The sequence below is a fragment of the Stegodyphus dumicola genome, chromosome 10 (assembly GCF_044657685.1).
Source record: "Stegodyphus dumicola isolate Sdum_Otavi_A_Nest chromosome 10, ASM4465768v1".
NCBI classification, from domain to species: Eukaryota; Metazoa; Arthropoda; class Arachnida; order Araneae; family Eresidae; genus Stegodyphus; species Stegodyphus dumicola.
Genome location: NC_140777.1, coordinates 152,033,824 through 152,054,943, shown reverse-complemented (window position 1 = coordinate 152,054,943; position 21,120 = coordinate 152,033,824). Strand labels below are relative to the sequence as shown.

Here is a 21,120-nt window from a genome sequence, read left to right as displayed (position 1 = left end):
AAGGGGGTGATCATCTAATAACAGTGAAAGGGATCCACTGCATTAAAAAGGCTGAGTACCTCTGCTCTAGAGGCACTGTAAATGAGGATTCCTTCTCAAATACCAGCTTATAGGAGGTGGAAATGCATTTCTGTATCCTATCTTTTAAGGTTTCAGCATTCAAATCTTCCAATAGGGATGGACACATTATATTCACAGGGAGTTATAGAAAAAGTTCATGAAATGCTTCTAAGTACTGCCATATATTAAGAATCTTTGAACGGAAAGGAAGTAGTAAATGGAGACTAAAGAAAAAGAAGGAAAACATTGATCATGTTTGTAATCATGAAGAGGCAAATTTTGAAATTCGAATAAATTACAATAAGAAACACATAAAAAAATTGTTGTTTAATTTGTAACATGTCAAAATGCCAAGCAAAAAGCCTGAAAGAAAAGGTTAAATTGTTAAAAGATTTTAATGTTCTTGGTAATTACATCCACAGAAAAACTACATTTAAACTGGCAATCAAACAGCATTGTGCAATTTCCTCAACAAGGATTTATAATGTGTAAATAAAAAATACAAATGTCTCAAGGAATAGGGGAGGGGAAGATTAAAATCAAGAGGTTTGAAATTACTTTTTTAGAATAGTTTCAAGCTATAAAGCTAAAACCTATTTTATTTCTAGAGCTTTTTTTCACTTATATGCTAAATGCCAGAACAGAATTTTATGTTGCAAAAAGAGAAATCCTACACTGTTCTTCATAAATTACACAGCGAGAAGGAAGAAGCTCATCATCATGCAGCTGGTAACTGGATACAGACAATTTACTTGGACTGTTAAATGAATACACACCAAACACACTTTATAACACAGACAAAACCAGACTGTGTTACAGAAATTTACAGAATACATATTAACATTTAAAAGTAAAACAGCATTTGGTTTTTCTGAAAGGACGGAGTTATTGTGTTAACATACTGTTATGGGTTTTGTATTTATTAGATATTTTAATAGAATTGTAATTAAAATTATTTTATTTTAACATACAATGCAGTGCATGATAAATTTTAAGAGAAAGCTATGCTAAAAAAATAAAATATAAGAGCATGTGCATTTAACATTAAATAAATATCTCTTTTATTTGTATTGAAATTGAATAAATGTAATTGACTACTGTGTTAGCTGTAACTGTAACTCCATACTCTTGTTGGTTTCCAGAAATCTCGAGAAGCAAAGAAGTTACTATAACTCTCTTGCAACTGATTGAAAGCTTTAATAAGCTGGAGAGAGATATCTCAGCTCAGTTGTTGCTTAGTTAGCTGCTGTTTGTTATTGTTGATCGGATTAGCTCTCTCTGCATTGTGGATTGCATTCTATTTAACATTTTAGCAGTTTGAAGGATAACTACAATTATTATCACGTGATATTTTGAACACTTGTACGAATAATATCTCCGAGGAAAATCCCAGCATTCCATTATACTTCTTTTGATAAGAATAGATTTTATAAACATTTTATCGGACTTGTGCATTCAATCTATTATGAACCTGTATACACGCGACATTACATTATAAACGCAATAATTAAAAAGAAAGCACTGGTTATTGAGAAAAGCAGTAAACCTCGATATTTGAAAGAAGTCGAGAATTTTCCTAGCAAGAACTTATGGATGACAAGTTACTATTTTTTTAGATTTTTCTATTTAAAGGGACAGTGAACTTACGGGAGCAGCTTTATTAATTAGATAATTGTGCAGCGCACGCATCTGATCTCTCTCTGGAAAATATCAGTGTCTCTTCCTGCGAATACGACTTCTAACATTCAGCCTTTATTTTAGGGTGTTATAAAAGCTTTCAAATGCCATTACAGAAAAGATGTTCAGTAAAGGATAAACAGAATTGAACTTTGTGAAAAATGCAAGGCATTCAAAAGAGATAAGTAAGTCAATATCTCTTCTAGAGGCCCTGCATATTATACTCAATGTAGGGAGTTAATCCCTTAAAATTATTAAAAAACTTTTCAAAATAAATGTGGCTCTTATGTGGAAGTCTCACAAGAATTGCAAACTATAGCTAATATTTTAGACATCAACGGAGGAAGTTATGAAAATTCATTTTTTAAATATAGGTCCAATGAGACAATATGTATAAAAACTGACTATTAATGTATTAAAGGAATTGCAGAAACTGACAATGAAAGTGATACGAAAAAGAATGATGACACTCATCTAAAAAAGCATAACAAAATCTAAGAAAAATTCTTGAACCAAAAAGTGCTGTCAAAAAAGCTATCAGGTTTACGAAAGTGAGAATACAACTGAAAAATCTGTGAATGACCAATATGAAAATAATATCAAATAAACAAAGATAGAACACTTGTTTGTAAGAGACAAAATTTCAGCAGGAACAAAATTATAGAAATACTTTTACAAAAAAATTTAAAAATGAATTTTAAAATTGCACAAAAGTTTAATTTTTAATTATTATTTTTGGATTAATTAATGAATTAGCTATTACTTTACTTGAAATGTTCAGAACTAATATCACAGTTTGTAATATACAAAACACCATATATTACACTAGGCTGTTTAATAAACTTCGATAAGTTTGGAAGTGATTTTAATATGCGGTAGACTCTGTATTTCAAATAATCAGATGAAATGAATTCAATTTGAAGTATGAGCTTCATTACATTATTAGCTTCTAACATTCTGGATTAATTTTTCCTTATACAACATTTCATAATTTATTCGTTTACATTTTACATAAGCAGGCTTTCTTTAATGTTAATATGCATATAATTTGAAATATTTAATATCCTTAATAACTGCTAACTTCAGTTTTGTTAATACTACATACATTCCTTATATTGTAGGTTATAAGTATGTATTTGTATATGAGTACTCTAGTCCAGTGCTCCGCAACCGGTGTGCCACGGCACACTGGTGTGCCATGAGTAGGATATAGGTGTGCCGCAATCAAATACATGTATTTGACATTTTGCAATTTTTTATCATGTATTTAATACACAATGACATTTTTTTTCCTTAATAATGTCTATTTTAAATGTTTTTATATATTTCACTGTTGTGTGGTTGTGTGTGTGATTGTAAGTGTGTCAGCATTTGAATTTTTTCGGCACTTCCTTGATAACTCGTAACTCTTTGGTGTGCCACGAAATTCCAGAAAGATTTTTTGTGCATCGCAGGTGAGAAAAGGTTGCGGAGCACTGCTCTAGTCTCTCTTGTACTAAAAAATTAGATTATGCTATAGTTTATATGGCTGGTCCCCCAAATACCTTTTTGTTGCAAATTAATTGTCTGTTCATTATCTTTTCTCATTTTTAGATAAATTATATAAAAAATATTTTATTTTGTTCACTAACTTCCACAAATGCATAACATGCTAACTTATGCATTTTTTTTTTTTTTTTTACATTAACATTTAAGACAACAGTATCATAACCTCTCAGCTAACCATACTGCACCTAGGCAACCAACTTTTATAGTCTGAGAGAGATATTTATAAAATGGAGCTTTAGAAGCATCATGGGCTAGTCCAGTGTCATGGTGGTGCTGCTCATCATCACGGAACTGCTTCAGGATGTCTAACAGTTCTTTGTTCTGTACAGGATCATCAGCCATGAGTTCTCTTATTTGATTGTTATAATGGTCAGCTATAACTTCTTCTACAGCAACAGTGCATGCCATAGCACTCTCTTTGCCTAATAATGCTGTACCTAAAAAAAAAAAAAAAAAAAACATAAAATAATTTGTAAGCTTTTAGATTTTATATTACGCCCAGAGGTTTTTTTTTAACGTTTTGTGTGTTACTTTTATTTATTAAATATCATGTTCTTTGCACTTAAACCTTAAAATTCAATTCAACAGAAACATCATAAAATATTTAAAACAGCATATCTTTAGATTTTCCGATACACAGTTTTATGCACTAAAGATAAAATAAACCCCTTTCATTAAGTTTGAGGGACTCGTGCACACATACATTATTAATTTTGAGGATTTTATATCTAAGATATGCAACTATTACTTTCAGTTTCTTTTTGAATGCTTAATATATCTCTGGTTATTAGTATCCAGAGACCCAATAACAAATATCAAATATTTAATTTCATTAGGGGTCTTTTGTGTCTAGTTCTTACTCTCACTCACATGGCATGTAAGATGAAGTGGTTGCTTGTAGAGTTACAATTACGATCATTTGTAATGATCATCAAAACTATGTGCAACTGCTACTACTAATTCTGGGATATGGATTATGTCAGACCGGAAGAATTGGCTAATTTCATAGAATCTAATACATGAAACATTCTGAATAGCTAAAGTCAATGTTTATACCAAGCGAGTGAGTAAAGATAAAAAATCAGTGCCAGAATTAGATGTGAAAAAGAGTGCTAGCTAAATAATCAGTGAAATAACAGTTAATGTATCAATTCTATAACAGTTGACTTTCCAGGCAATTACAATTATCAGTTCAAACCCTATTTGAAGCAAAATCTTAGACTTCCATTTTGCTACGACATGAAAAGGTTTACATATATGAATAAAAAGGGACCATATTTTTTTCCAAAGACAGTGAAATGTATGCTGACAATATTCAGAACAACTGTTTAAAATGCCCTAACAAAAGGACTGCAGTAATTTCCAGAGGTTCATCTTATTTTGCAGTTTTCTACTTATCACAACAATGTTATATTAATTTCTGAAAATATTGTTATGAAATGTTCAGCTGCAGTAAGATAGCTTCCCAGCAAAGCAGGTTCAGAGTTGCCAGAAAATGGCAAAGAAAGGAAGGTTTTCAAGATTTGGCACAAAATTGCCAATATGCCACAGATGGATGGATAACATTCTGGAAGAATTCTAACCGGTTTGGCCCAGAATGTTCTCGAAGGTAGGCCAAAAGTTGTATAAATCTTGCCCGTATGCAGAGTAGTAGTGTATCATGAGTTAAGTGCATTGCGAGAGTGTATTGTCAGGGCATTGTCGAGTTTTAGCTTGAGTGCATTGAGCTTTAAGAGCGATTGACCGAGTTGTGAGCTGTACTTTAGTGCTTTGCCATGCAGCTGTATTCACCGTTATAGCCTGATAGTCGGAAGGCTGTGTTGCTGATTGTTTCAATGTGTTTGTCATAGTTTTTCGACGACTGTAATGCATGCTTTGGAACTGTATTCTGTAATACTGGCTAATAAATTGTGTTTTAATTCTTTATCAAGTGTTGTCCTCAATTGCTCCAAATCCCCGAACCCGCAGAATGCAACAATATTTTGAAAATTTAGTTTTACAAAAATATAAAATTTAGCATTTTTCTGTAATCTGGTTATTTAAATTAAGAAAATGCAGAGCTGTTTTTTTTTTAAATATAAGTAAGTTATTTTATTACATATTTTTACTTCATTAATTATTTAAGGTACTTTTCTGTTTCGCCGGCGCAAATCTCGCCAAGCAGACTTTATTGGCGACAACATAAAGTACACACATAAAAAATGTTAGTTCTAAGAATTGTTTATTTTGAAGGCACAGACATTTTAATATCATTTAAAATTCTGTAAAAAGCAATAAATTTTAAAAAAGGACATTCATTTAAGAATTTACTATGCTTTCATGGTTCAACATTCTGATTCGCCGGTTCGTATCACGCGATCCCAAGTGATTTCATCTCACGTAAACAACGCTACAAAATTCTAATTCTCTCAATTATCTACATTAATTTCAAGTTAAATCTTAATTTAGAATACAAGTTTAAATGCAAGAATTATTTCAATTCGTAGGAATAGCTTACTCAGAAATTATGTAAAACCGCAGTGCTTTACTTCGCTAGTGCATTCTCATTAAACTTGACGAATTTGACCGTTGACTTTGTCTTTTCTATATTTCGTCTTCGGGTGAGCTGTGTGATTGCATCCTAATTGACTTAATTACCACGAATGGTCTTAGGGCATAAAATTGAACCATCTGGTAAAAATTCTATGTAATTGTATGCCAGCATTGAAAATAAAACCCAATTAATCTGATAAAAAATGGCTTCGACTTTTTTTGAAAATGAAGTGTAAAAGGTTACCAGCGAAGATATTTCGTTTGGCATCAGTTGTACCATTATTGGCGACTTTATCGCCTGCGCCGGCCAAACAGAAAAGTACCTTATTTAAAAACTGTGCAACTAGTATTTTGCTGGAAGGTTTAAAATATGTTGTATAAATATTTAAATTTACAAGAAGCTCTAGGGAACTGTTACCAAGGTTTAAGTACAAATATTTGACAATGGGAATTTTTAAATTTTAACAAAAATTTGACCACAAGAATTTAATTACAGGTTAAAAAGTATCAAATGTATTGTAAATGATTACAATATAAAAGTTTTAATATTAACCATAAAACAGTAAAAGCATATTTATGGGTATTTCTTGTTCAGTTCCACTGTTCAAATCCTGCAATTGCTGCGTCGAGAATACCAACTAAATTGTCAATCGAAATTTTTTCATTTACACTAACCTCTCTGTCACTTTCTATATGTCTTAATTTATTTTTTGCAGCAACTCCACTTTTTGTTTGATGGACATCGAAACATGTTTTCACTTTGTAGATCCTTTGGCAGCTCCAGAATCGGAAACTCTTTTTGATATAATCGAAAGTTCAAGCTTACTTTTTATAAAATTGCTCGGTACTACTCGGTTTCGAGGGCCGTAAAAAAATTTCAGCGAAAATGTACGTGCAAAAGCGCCCATTTAACAGTGCGCCAAATCTAACGTATGCGCTGATTTCAGATTGCATAAGTTTATATAGTTCTATATTTCTTAAGATGCCATTGAAATACTAGTTTAATTTTTAAATCCTTTTTTGATATCCTATGGATTTAACAATTTGGGAATTGCCCATGACGAAAACTTGGCAATAGAATTTTGAGTAAAGTGCAGAATCAGCGACTGCTTGATGTGTTTTTAAGAATTGCACATACTCGATATCCATGTGTGTACATTGACCTATTTTCACTTAAAAAAAAATCCTAGAATTGCCAAAATGGCACTGTGCACACCCTTGACTTTATCTATGTACACGTCGACCTATTTTCACTTAAAAAGTAAAAGAAAATTGACAAAAATGCAATTGTTTTTACCCTTGTAAAAAACGGTAACCAAATAAGTGAGCGATTCTGCACTTTACCGAGAATATTTTCAAAGGAAAGGCATTATTCATTATGGAAAATTACATTTGAACAACCAACGAGATGAAATTATGCTTTAGCGATAAGTTACTAGCGAAATAGCAATGCAGGCATCCATTCAGTCATGTTTAGCCTTTTTCATATAAATTATAATAATAAAGTATTATATGAAATTAACCTTTCATCTAAATTAAAACATCAATCTTAAATAGTTATTTACTATTACACTTCCTTTCTTGCCGCAAATATTTTTGGCAGCATTGGCCTCAACAATAGTTTGGCGATTTTTTATGGCCCTTGAAACCAAATAGTACCAATTACTCTAACAGTCTGCAAAAAATAATAAGCTGAATCTAATTAGAAGATTAAGGAACAACGCAATCTGCAACATTAACTGAAATAGATAATTAGAGCCTAGCTTATACCGGTTCGTTATACATTAAAAGTGCATGTGTAAATGCATTATGCGCATGCATAAATGCATATGCATATGCGTAAACACTACGCATGCGCAGAAAGTTTGTAGCTTTGAGGTCTGGATTATATATCATTCTGGATTATGGACGTCTGGATTAAAGACTTTGTACTGTAGTAAGATTAATTTGAAGTTTCTGTACAATTTGGAACGAAAGGGGTAAGGAATATTAACTGTCTGCTGTATAGATAAAGGTTTACTTAATAGCCCTTATAAGTGTCCTGCATGTAGGAAGGATATGTGTCTAGTTGAACGTAAAAACCATTTAGATAGATTTGAATGGGTTTACAGGAAGAAAAGTTCAGATATGGTGACGCCGATATATGAATTCGAGTTCAGATAATTTTAGGATGCTGTTAAGGAATTTTGTGTGCCACAGACTAAAGATGAAAAAACTTCTAAATAGGGTAAGTGGATATTTGCTTTTTGTAGTGCTTAAATGTATAACATGTTTTTCCTTTTTTATGTTATTTTAATGTTTGGTTTAAAATGTATTTTTTTGTTTGCCTGTATTGCAGAATTGGGTGCTCCTTTGACTTTTTAAGTGAAAATATATGGATGTGTACATGGACAAAGCGAAGGGAGTGCACAATGCAAGTTTGTGCAATTCTTGGATTTTTTTTGAGTAAAAATAGGTCAACGTGTTCATGGATAAAGTCAAGTTCATGGATAAAGAGTGCACAATGTCATTTTTGTGCAATTTGGAGATTTTTTTTAAAAATGAAAATAGGTCAATGTGTACATGGATACAGAGTTTGTGCAATTTTGTCTTTGTGTAGTGGAGATTTTTGCACCAAAAATCACCATTATGCAAGCCAAAATAATAAGTCAAAGAATTGCACAAATTCGGCATCCATGTATCGCCAAGGTGTACCCTAAAATATACTTTTACCCAGAAGAGTCCAAAAATAAAAGTTTTCATAAACACATGCGAGCCAATATATTATTCGGATAAAACTGATTGCTAGTTCCGATTTGATGTATAAGATCAGGCATTTAAAAAGTCAATAATGTGCTATTGTTCAACACTAAATGAAATATTGTAATGTGTAATTTCATCGCCTCATTTAAATAAAGATGACTGAATTAAAAATTCCACTGAATTCTTTTGGATGAATTTTAAGGTATGAGTGACATTCTTTTAAAATGCATAAAGCATTTCTATAAACTTTTATTTTTCTGTACCTATATACCAAATTTAAGCACATGTACACCTGAAATTTTAATTTTTTTTTCAGTTATAATAAAATTGTTAATACTTACTAGCACCTAAAATAAAACCTGCAACATTCCAAAATGGTAACAACAAGGAAGGTCGCGCTCGATATTTTGGTAGAAGTTCTTCGAATTTTTTTAGATGTTCTTTTTCTTGATCCCACATTTCTTTGATAACTGGTGCAACATTAGTTCTACCCAAAACGGCCATTTGTCCAGCGTATATCCTATTAGCACCTAGTTCACCTGCATGATCTACTCGCAGAATCTTATCCTGAAGACTTCTTCGACGGTATATTCCAGTTCCTTGATAAGCTCTCGTAGCAAGCCCTCTCCTTACTACACTGAAAGTCATTACTGGTATTGCAGCCATACTTTCACCAATAGGATCTAATTAAAAAAAAAAAAAAAAATCTCGTTAAGTATACGTACACATTTTTCAAACCATATGGTAAAATCAATTGAAGTTTCCCATTTAACTATCAGTAAACTTCGAAATATGAGAATAAACTTGAATAGTTCCAGCATATGATAAGCACTAAATTTTGGATCATGAGCTTAAAAAAAAATACACACCTATTTGAATTTTACAAAATTTATTTTAAATTGACAACTTTAAATTAAAAATTCCAAAGACATATTTTATTTTAAATTATAACTTTATACATAGCAGGTTTTCAGGTTAATACTGTCATGTTACACAGTATTCATTTAAGTCTAAATCACAACGGAAGATGGCGCTATCGTACCTCACAACAATCGATCGCCTTGGTCGAATTTTACAGCTGCAAGGTTGAAAACACGCCGAGCTTACGCCATGCCATTACCTGCTCAGACTAAAATCTTTTGGCCTGTCTCGCGCATGACGACTCAGTGAATTTCTTAAGTTTTTGAGGTAAGTTTCGCTCTTTCAAATTCCACTTTTACTAAGAAAAAAGCAAAGAACCACTTATTTTCTTCCAGAGCCTTCGTATTTTTTGTTCAAAGGCAGCGTTAAAACAGTATAGAGCGGATTCTCGCGTAAGGATGACTACAGCGCAGTCGCAGAAAACAAAATGGCGATACTTTTAGTCGCAAGTTTAGACTTCGATTTATGTACAAATTTTGATCGAATTACTGCTATTGTACATGTTTAATGCTAATATCTTTAACCTCAGAATATCTGTTATCAATCAAAACTAATGAAAAGTACATACCATATGCCAGTCATTACAGTTAGCAGTTACACAGCGCTAAGGCAGTTTTCTCACAACCAGTCCGGAAGGAATGATCTAACTAGGGAATTTGGCGCAGACGCACATACATACTGCTCAATGGAGGTGCTCAGTTTTCCGATTTAACATCATAAGTAAAAGCTCAGCTGTAAAGCCGAAAAGTGGGCGTCTGCCGAACTTAAGGATTTTAATTTTTGTTCCTTGTATTGTATTTCGCTTTACATAAAATATCTTCATCTGTTAAATATGATGGTCCTGGCCTGGATACTCGGCGCTTCCAACTTGCTTTTAGCCGTCGACGTCGAGATGAGTTGCCGATCGATATTGAATTTCGTTAATCTAAGATTGAAACACCGGCATTTTCTCTTTTTTAAAAATGATGGTTAATTTCACAAACTATCATAACAAACACAAGCATAATTCCTTTTTATCTGTTCTAATTTAAACGTTATAGGAGTGTGAAATATTTGAAGATGATGCTCCGTTTGTCAGGTAATTCAGAAAATCCAATAATACTTCCTTGTAGAGCTAATATGTTACAGAAGTATTTGAAAACAAACAAACAAACAAAAAAAAAAGGTCATTGTTTTCACGTATTAATAATAATACAGACCATCATGGTCGAAATTTGGTTCAGTAACATAAAAGAATTAAAAGAAATTTGTATTAAAACTATTGTAAAAAATGAATCTCTAAAAATGAGATAAAAAATTATTTACCTTTATCCATAATCTGAAATTCTCTGTAAATCTGAATTCGTAAATATAACAGTGAAGAGTGATGAAGTTAGTTAAGAGTTGTTTTATATCTGTAATGAAAGAAAGATTTTAATTATAAGGTGATATTTGTTACAGTTTAGGAATACTTAATGCTTGTTGATTAAAATAATCATAAAGCATATTTCCAGTGGATATATATATACACTGCTGCTTATATGAATTGCTGTGTAATTACAAACATTTAGCTGGTGTTTGTTTTATATAAAAATATTTGTGAGCAAGTTTTTTTTATAACCTTATACATTTTTCAGATTTAAAACTTGTGAGTAGTTAAGATTTTATTAAATAAAAACTTTTTTAGGTTATTTAATTTTGGGAATTCTGTTCATGGTAAATGCAGTAATTTCACACTGAATTTATTTGATATTCATTTATTTATTCTTGTTTAAAATTTAAAAATTATTGAAATAATTATGTTAGTAAGCTGGTTATCAGTTAGTAGGATTGAGTAACTTTTATGCTTTTTAAGATCTTAAAAAAGTACCAAAGGTATTCTTTTTCCTTTGAACAAAATAAATTTTGTTATAATTAGATATATCCTTATTTGCATCTTCATATTAAAGAGGTTTGGTTTAGATGTGTAAGATTTTTATTTCAAAATACTGTATAAAAAAGTAGCTGTTTGATTCAATAAAAGTGTGTTTCTGTATCTTATTGGGAAAGTATAAATTAAAATTTTATATTATATAAACTTAAATAATTTAAACAGAAGATGAATGAAGTTCAAAATTAAAATCCAGTTTATGTAAGCTGCATTACTTCAGTGGCAATATGTATTAAATTAAAAACATAATCTGAAAAAAATTCAAATATATTCAGTTCTTGCCAATGCAAGAAATGGCTCTAGTGTAGAATTGGGTGCCCCTTCGACTAGCGACAATTTTGTAAAAAATTTTGGCGATGAAATTTCACTTCTGGTTACCATGATAGTTTTAGCTTCCTGATTTTATTTAAATTAAAATAGATTGATGTGTACATGGACAAATTTAAGGCAGTGCGCAATGCCTAGTTTGTGCAATTCTAGGATGTTGTTTTAAGTGAAAACAGATTGATGTGTACATGGACACAGAGTTTGTGCATTTCTTCGACTTCTTATTTTGGTTTTGTGTAGTGGCCATCTTGAAATTGTGCCTTCCTGGCGCCGATCTTGGCGTCAAAAAAGAATCCCCCAAAAACAAGGGGCACCCAATTATAAACTTTTACCCAAGAATTATTGTTAAAAATACCCTCAAATTATTGTTAAAAATTAACTAGAACTATGAGAACTGTTCTAAAATTTCCGGAGAAAGTGCAGAATCACCCACTGCTTGGTGCGTTTTTAAGTATTGCACATACTCGGTATCCATGTACACATCGAGCTATTTTCACTTTAAAAAAAAAAAAAAAATCCCAGAATTGCACAAAAATGGCCTTGTGCACTCCCATGTTTTTATCCATGTACATATAAACCTATTTTCACTAAAAAAGTCAAAGAAAACTGACAGAAATCCAATTCTTCTTAAAAAGCACCAAACAAGTAAGTGGGCGAATCTGTACTTTAGCCAAATTTCTAACAAACCAGTGTTGTTTAAAAATAGAATTCATCGAAAAATGATCAAGTATACAACACAAGTGCAAAAAATAATAAAGACAAATGGTTTTATATCTTTGTCAAGCTCAGCAGTTCAGGTGTTAAAGACTGCTAAATGCTGGTAGTTCAATCCCTGGCAGATGGGTTAGTTTTTCATCGTTTCCCTCATGTGTAGTGGATATATAAGCCAGAATATCACCCAGAAAGTCCTTTGTGAAGGCATCATGGCATTGACATATTCAAATAATCTATCCTGACAGTTTCGTCAGAGGATTGGCTTATTGAGAAACATGAAAGATAAAGCCTGTTTCTAAACTGACAAATGCATAAATACATGAAATTAATATTTAATCAGAAAGGTTGTTCAGTATATGCATTTATCAGCCCAAGCCCTACTTAACTTGCTATTATGAATAAGCATTGCACGTATAGCTCAAATTTCATACTTTTCGAGTTCGAAATATGGAATTTTTTTAAAAATATTTTCACCATCAGCATTTATTATTGTATTATTATTTATTACATATTTAACAATGGTATTTAAATAATAAAGAATTTTAATTGCTTTTTGCTGTTTCTAATTATACACAATGCAGCACATTTGATTACACCTGACATAATGTACAAGTTAAAAAATGTTACAGAAATTTTGCAATATAACAGAAAATGTAAACTTTTTAAGTAAGAAGTCTGATTTAATTACATACATGCCAACAAGAGAAATATTTAAAATGACTAAGAGATTTAGTTACTTATAAATATAACAAATTGTTTATATTGGTCTTAGAAATAAAGCTGTTACTTTTGCTAACTTATTATTATGCAAATTTTTTTTTTAATATGATAAACTTTAAAGCATGGTCCCAAGCATAATCTAACATGACACTTTTCATGCCAAATCCAAGTGTCTTTATGTCTTTATGTACTTTCTTTCTAATTTTCTCTTTCTTGGAGCAATATACAGCCTACTGTCTTCTAGGTTCCTTTTGTAAAGAATGTAGTAGTTTATGGCTGGAAAATGCCTTTCTACAAGACTTTCATCACTTGAACATTTTGGTGAACAAATTTAAAGCTTTTATGCAAATTTTAAACTCTGTAAAACCTTACAGAGCCATCTATCATCGAAACAGTGAAAACTAAGACTTGAATCCATATTGAAATAAAGGGAAAGAATTTCCATCTGTGATTTTTATGTGAACTCTAGTAATGGATTAACTTGATAATCCTGCTCAAATTGCAGGAGGCATACGCAGAGGGTTAGAAAGTTTAGGTAAGGTTATTAAGTAATGCAGATGATTAGTAAGTTTAGGTAAGGTTATTAAGTAATGCAGATGATTAGTAAGTTAATCTCATTTCTTTAACCAAGATTTACTATGATATAATAAATTCTTGGTAGTAATAGTTAAACATATAAAGATGTCTTCTAACTTATTAGTGAAAGGATATTAAATTTTGGATGTAAATAGTATTTTTCTTGGAATGTAAGACATAAATTTTTTGCAAAACAGTAACTACTCAAAGAAATTTATATAGCATTTCTGAGGAATATTAATGTGTCTATTTTTTTGCAAAATGGTAACTACTCAAAGAAATTTATATAACATTTCTAAGGAATATTAATGTGAATCGATTAGCATTTTACATATATCCTGGTCCTTAGAACTATACTGAATGTTTCATGTTTTCCATTTTATCCAGTTTAGGAAATTTCCAGCTCTTTTGACAAATTTTATACTAATTTCATTTTTTCGTGATTTTCAGACATGAAATAAATTTTCTGTTTTAAAAAATGAAACTTTCATTTAGGTTATAATGCCTTTGGGTTAGAAATTTATACATAAGGCTTTTGAGGTTTTTTTATCCATTCTGTTTGATATTGAGGAACCATTGATTTAGCAAACCAAAGCTCCGATGTCAGTTTTTCCATGATTGATTTCTTTTGCTTTTTATTACAACAAAGGTTTCCATAGAAGATTTTTTTTTTTGCATGTTCATAGCAAAACCAAGTTTGGAGACTTAAATCAGTGCCATTTATTTTCAGCAGTCTTGTTGTTTTGTTGTTTTGCATTTGCAGTGTTATTGCCAGCCTAGAGACTTCTTATTTTTAAGAAATTCTCTATTTTGTCCCTTACCCCCTAAAAATAGTTTTAAAACTGATTTTACCTTTTCCTGTCAAAAGTTTGTGATTAGGAATGACATTTAAAAAAAATTGATGAGGTCAGTACATGACCTACCAATTCCATGTTTTAAATAGCAATGAGCTATAAGTGAAGTCTCACTTCCAGTTGGTAAACAAAATCTAATTTGTTATTCCAATAAATAGACAAGTCTGTAACTTGATATTTTGTATTACTGTAATTGCTGGCGTTATAAGACATACTTTTTTTTCTTTGAAAATAGGTCTGAAAAACGGGTTGCATCTTATACGTCCATACTCAGTTTAGACAGAGTTTTGCGATTTTTTTCTTGTTTCTTTGCGGAGTGTGAATATTACAATTACGTAGAGTTTAGTGAATGTGCTTGCGCTGTCATCGACGATCATAGCTGGGTTCATTTAACTTTCTATTTTCTGTGAATGACCATTTAAGTGTGTGAAATTTCTACTGTTCAGTTTTCTTAATTTGTTGGAAAGTTATGGCCTCAAAACGAGTTGGCATTTCTATAACATAGCATACAAGCTATGTGTGATTGCATATGCTAAAAAACATGGAAACAGGACTGCAGAGAGGCACTGTGGGCCACCCCCAACTGAGAAAATGCAAGAACTTGACGTAATCAGGAAGAGGTAGTAATGCATTGAATATTTCAGAGGACAGTTTGTTGTATGAGGACTTAGGTGCTGATTTAGAAGATGTTTCAGGTGACTCTTCATTCAGCTCTGGAGATGAGTGTCTGGGATTTGATGAAGATTAAAAGGTGTTCATTTCCAGATAGATTGGGTATTTGCAGAAAGTATTACTTCGTATTTGTATTACTTTATATTTAAAATACTGTAAATTCATTATAAAGATCAGAAATAAAGTTTTATCTTTCAAAAATGTGTATAAAAAAGGGGCTGTGTCTTATACGCCAGCACATACAGTATGTTTTATTAACTTTAATTGGGCATGTCTAAAAACTGGTTTTTCAAGCGTCATTGTCAACTATGCATACAGTAGGCTTGTGAACATCGAGACTGAACCATAGATAAGTGGAAGACAGTTGCCTAGTCAGATGAATCATGATTTCTCATTCATCACGTTGATGGTTGTGTCAGTGTTTGCTGTCTTCCAGGCGAATAGTTGCTTCACTGCTGTACAGCAGGTCACACACAGGCTGGTGGTGGCATTATTATGCTTTGGGGGACATTCTCATGGATGGATCTGGCACACTTAGTTGTGGTAGAGTGGACCATGATAGCTGCAGACTATCTGAACATAGTTGCGGATCAGTTGCACCCTTACATGTACTGTCTTCCTGACTGGAACTGGAATCTTAGCAGGACAGCACCCCATGTCACAAGAATTGTGTTGGAGTTTTTCATGGAGCATAAGGTTGAATTCCAATTAATGTCTTGGCCACCGAACATGCCAGATTTTAATCTGATAGAGTGCATTTGGGATGCTGTGTATGTAGAAAGTAGCTGCAGCTCAAAAAATATGACGACTTGTCTCGGCTGCGTGACCGCACCTGAGACATTTGGTACAACCTGTCTGTCTCCATGTTCTACCCAGAACTTGTGGCATCCATGCAAAGGCAAGTTGCAGGTGTTTTGCAGGCAAAAGGTCACGCAATGCATTATTGAATAGGTGGTCACAATGGTTTGGCTGTTGAGTGCATATGTAAAGCCTTTGGAGATGCAGCCTGAAAAGTTGCAAGTGAAAGAAAAGCATACATTCCAACTACTTGTGCAGTGGCTCCAGAATATCATTTGTAACAATGTTACGGTTTAATTACTGTTAGGGAGAGAAATTGACATTAATTAATTTAATTGGGGTAAGAAACAACTCAAACTTTTCAAAAATACAACTGATGAAGATAAAGGGCCGTTCACACTGGGGTTTATCTGAGCTATGGAGACAACTTCAAAACTAGTTTTTCCCCATAGAGCAGCAAGTTGACAAATCTGAACTGCAGGCGTACCGGAGCTAGCAGACACATGGAACTAACTCCGTTAGCTCAGATAAACCCCAGTGTGAATGGCCCTTAAGAGCTAAGCAGACCATGCTTTAACGTATTGTCTTTTAAAAAAAGTTAACAGTTTTTGAGTTAAAGTTAACAGTTTCTCATATCAGCTCCGCATTTCGGACTCCGTTTTAAAAGTTCCACAGAAATTCCAAAAATACACTTCGATCCTCATAAACACACTTGTGAACAAAAGGCTCATTAACAACTCCAACATCATACCTTTCAATATTAAATTTCCTTTCCACACAATCTAAAATACATGACCGAAATCTTGCCACCACGTCTATCATTGCATCATAGGCCATTTCAAAACACGCACGACACAAACCAATGACCAATTAAACCACTGCAGCAAAAGAATTAAGTTTCACCGTCAAAAAGGTTGCCGTACAAACAACATCGTCCGCAAAATTATAGCACCGCAATCGTGCCAAAACCCAGCGTAGAACATGTATCGCCACATTTGGTGATCTTGGGGCGAATATAAGAGTAGAGCCAAACATTCTTCATTCCTGTACTGTTATAATCTTTTATAAAACTTGTTTTTGCATTAGTATTTCTTGATATGTGTAACGTATATTCTCTGGTTAATTATTTCACTTTTCATAAATTGATTCTTTTTTTTTTTTCTATCTGCAGGGGACATGTCTTTCGAAGGAGATGTAACCGAAACAAAAGTTCTTCTGAGTACAAAACAGTGCGATGGTTTGCCCAGAGAAAAGGTCTTCTTGTTTAGTCGGTATGCTTTGTCTTTTTTCTCTCCCCATATCTTTTCTGTAATAGTTTTTTTCCGCTCCCCCATAAAATATTTCTTCATAATAATTGTTAGTAATTTTGATGCTTAATTTCTAATTAAAATCAGACTTTTTAACTCTTTAACATCATGTTTGTTTTCATATGCTATCTTTCATAATTTTTTCAAATTCTTTGTGACACTATATTCAGGAATACTTTAGTGCAGCGGTTCTCAACCTTTTAAGCATACCATCTAAACATATCTTTTAAGCATACCATCCATACTAATGCATACCATCTAAGCAAAAATTGAAAACATTTAGTACCATCACTACAAAGTACTACTATCACCACCACTCTTGAACAAAGCTCAGATCACATAAATTTACGAGTGTTAAACAAAAACCTCAATCAGGATGTTGGGGTTTTAATTTTTGAATTTAAAAGTTAAAAATACTTCGCTTCTTTGCGCAACACCTATTTCTCTCTTGCGTACCATTGGTTGAGAACCCCTGCTTTAGTGTGTAGATTTGTCAGGTGCATTTTATTTTTTGTGATAGAGCATATATGCACCTGTAAAACTGTTGCTATGTCAGCCTTAATATACGGTTAACTTTTACTGAATGTGAACGTTACAATATTGATACATTCCATGCACAGCAATCACATTCTGTAAAGTTAACTTTATTTGAAAAAAAAAAATGTGTTTGGTACAGTTCAGATTTAAAAAGTATAATTTAAATAAACCTGAATTTGTAATTAAAAAGAAAATATGTAACAAATGTCGACTAAAAGGGTTTTTATTACTGAAATAAGAAAAGCTGGGTGATTTTTGCTTGGGACAATGACTGATGTTATTTTTTAAAAGTTCTTGCTAAGGAGAGCAAAGTTATTTAGCACCTCTCATAAAATGTCCACTTTTTTCTTCATTTAGGTTTATCTGCTTTGTAAAGTGAGGCAGTTCTTTATTTCCTTTTCCATTACCATTATTGACTAGTTTTATATGAACATCTAATTCTTAATTCCTCATTTCTTGATTAGTTCTTTCACTTCCACCATATCTGAAAGTCATTGATTGTGGATTACTTTTGCAATTCTGTATGATTTTTCAGTTTGGAATTCCTTTAAAATTGTATAACTTCTGGCCAGAGCTGATACCAGCAAACACTGAATGTTGAATTGCATATGAATGAAGTTCTAGCATTTTACAAATTACATCTAAGCAGTTAAAGTAACATGCATAAGCAAAATTGTATTCTGCAAATCTGCACTGAACAAGAATTTACTTTCTGTGTTGCACTGTTTTTTTTTTTTTTTTTTTTTTTTAATCTGCTTCTGCTATATGCCATGCATATGTTCTTTTGGAAGATTAAGTTGTGTACTGTAATTTTTTGTAATTTATAGTGCACTTTTATTATGTATTTACTTTGTGATAAAAATAACAAGCTGTATCTTTAGATTGCGAAAAAATTACAAGTTAAAAAATACTCCGATTGGTTTTTATAGATTCATCTGTCTAGCTCCAAGTGTATAAATTGCACAGCTATCTAAAATTTAAGCATGATTTCTCTGAACAGGCCTGTTGACCATTTGTTGAAGTAAAAAGTGAGATCTGATGAAATTTAATGAGATTTGAGATCTCAAATAAACTAGTCATGAATTGTTATACATTGTATATTCAGGTTTTTTATGGAAGGTTACATATGATCTTAGATGCAGTCATTATAGGATTATTACCTAAGTCTGAAACTCTTAAAAAGATAATTATCTGAGTTGTGTATTATTATAGGACAATTTTTAGAATATTGTTTGCAAAGCTTCTAGCTACATCCAAGCAGATTATCTGAGGGGCAAATTTTATTTGCTGGAGGCTTTAGGACAACGGGTCTCATTGCCTGATATGCAAGAGGAAGTTTTTTACTGGGGTAGGTAATATTGAAACTGAATCTAGAATTAATAGACTAGCATATTTTCTTTGACGAATTCTAATATCTTCTGATCATCATCAAGAAATAAAAATTAATTTCTGTGGTAGAAGTGCCATGGTTCAAGAGAGCATCACTTTGAAAGAAAACAACTCAGAAACTTAAACAGTTGATATTAATTTTTAAAAATATAAGGGCTAGATTCTGTGTCTTATTTTAGAAATTTGAGAATTAATTTGAATTAAGAGGTCATCTTAATTTATGGTAATTAGCATCCTGATGAAGTATGACTCTTTGCAAACTGGTGAAATGAAAAAATTAGGAGCTCTTGGGGGAGATAACTTTTAAGATGTTAGTTATTATATCTGTAAACGTTGTAGATTTCAGTTTTTTGGATAATTATGAAAATCGTGAAATTTATCCTTTTTCTGTCAATTTCAGTTGGTAAATTTAAAGTTTATACTTCTTTTAAAAATTTGAAATCTTTATTACGTAGCATTTTATACTTTTTAACTGATATTTCCCTTTTTAACTAGTCATTGATTCTGCAATTGCTATTTTCTTTTAATTCTTTATTAGCCCAAGGGGATGTTAGACTGTGATCTTCTGGTATTTAGATGGCATGGTCACCTACAGATTCACATGCTCTGACATCGCGAAAGTTGTCTGAACCAAAGAAAGTGAAGGGATATATATCTTTGTCTACCCTTCGCACTCATGACCGACGACCAGCTATACTGCAATGCTGATTGTCTCTTGTTTCTTAATGGTGATAACATGTTACTTTCTTCTTTCCATCAGCAAGTCTGTCCCTTGGACACAATACGTATCATGTATTCACCAGTCTCATGTGCCTTTAAGGCAATACTTAACTGAGCTGGGAACACCACACTGAGCACAATAAGCCACACATAGATCAGTATTGATATTTTTATCACCTTTTGTGCTGCACTGTTGACACTGCAAACAAACAATCCCAACGTTAGTTTGTGTACTGTTCTTCATAAGGTTGCACTGTGATTTTTCACTGTTCATGTGAAATGGTTTTTTTTTTGGCTGTAGTGTAGAATTGGGTGCCCCTTTGATTAGTGACAAATTTTGTTCCATTTGGCAATGAAATCCCATTGCTGGTTATCATTATAGTATTAACTTTGTTTTAGCTTTCTGATTCTTTTAAATGAAAATAGAGTGATGTGTACATGGACAATGTTAAAGCAGTGCCTAGTTTGTGTAATTCTCTGATTTTTTCAAGTGAAAATAGATCGATGTGTACATGGACACTGTTTGCACAATTCTTTGATTTCTTATTTTGCTTTTGTAGTGGACATCTTCAAATTGTGCCGATCTTGGTGCCAAAAAAGAATCTCCAAAAAGTCAATGGGCACCCAATTGTAAACTTTTACTGTTTTTTTTTAACTACTAGATAAATTTAAGTAAAGTTTTTAAGTTCCGATCGATATTTAAGTTTACTTATTTGTTTAGTATTTGTTAATAAATCTTGCAATCGACTTTTATTTAGAGCTAAAATAAGTCTTCATCATGCTTGCACGATGTTGCGTTCAAGCCTGCAAATCCATCTACGATGACACTAATGAATATATATATTGGTATTCAAGTTTCCAAAAGATATATTAAAACGAGATTTGTGGTTTAAAAATATTCCAATTGATCACAGTGTTGTGTGTGAGAAACATTTTCAAGAAAATGATTTCATTCAGCACGATTATTTTCGAAAAAAATCTGATGTGATCACATGACTTCCCAGTACGGAATATTAAATTATACCCAATTTTTCTTGCATTTCATTTAAACTTATTGGATTGAATTAAATCTACTTTGTTGATATTGCATAAACCACAATAGAATAAATGCGCTCTT

At 32.1% G+C, this 21,120-nt stretch overlaps 2 protein-coding genes across 5 annotated transcripts in view; one reads left to right on the top strand and one right to left on the bottom strand.

The window, feature by feature from the left end:
• Window positions 1–372: 372 nt before the first annotated feature.
• On the bottom strand, window positions 373–10,186 carry Coq7 (ubiquinone biosynthesis protein COQ7, mitochondrial). 2 transcript variants are annotated; one of them, XM_035372927.2, is made up of 3 exons: window positions 10,049–10,186; window positions 8,901–9,242; window positions 373–3,722 (listed from the first exon to the last, which is right to left on the bottom strand). In XM_035372927.2, exons 2-3 carry the CDS (start codon window positions 9,223–9,225, stop codon window positions 3,442–3,444), a joined length of 606 nt encoding a protein of 201 aa, XP_035228818.1. In that variant the 5' UTR covers window positions 9,226–9,242; window positions 10,049–10,186; the 3' UTR covers window positions 373–3,441. The 2 variants fall into 2 exon arrangements, with proteins under 2 accessions (XP_035228818.1, XP_085681841.1); XM_085825715.1 differs by lacking the exon at window positions 10,049–10,186 and adding an exon at window positions 9,429–9,556.
• Window positions 9,634–21,120, top strand: part of LOC118201757 (DNA-binding protein P3A2-like) — a 77,965-nt gene continuing 66,478 nt past the window's right edge. For 2 of the 3 annotated variants that reach the window (XM_085825713.1, XM_085825712.1), the window contains exons 1-2: window positions 10,352–10,558; window positions 17,222–17,321. In XM_085825713.1, coding sequence (XP_085681839.1) covers window positions 10,540–10,558; window positions 17,222–17,321 — 119 coding nt within the window. In that variant the 5' untranslated portion in view covers window positions 10,352–10,539. Of the gene's footprint in view, window positions 9,748–10,351; window positions 10,559–17,221; window positions 17,322–21,120 lie in introns of those variants that run through there. The other variant, XM_085825714.1, reaches the window with a different exon arrangement.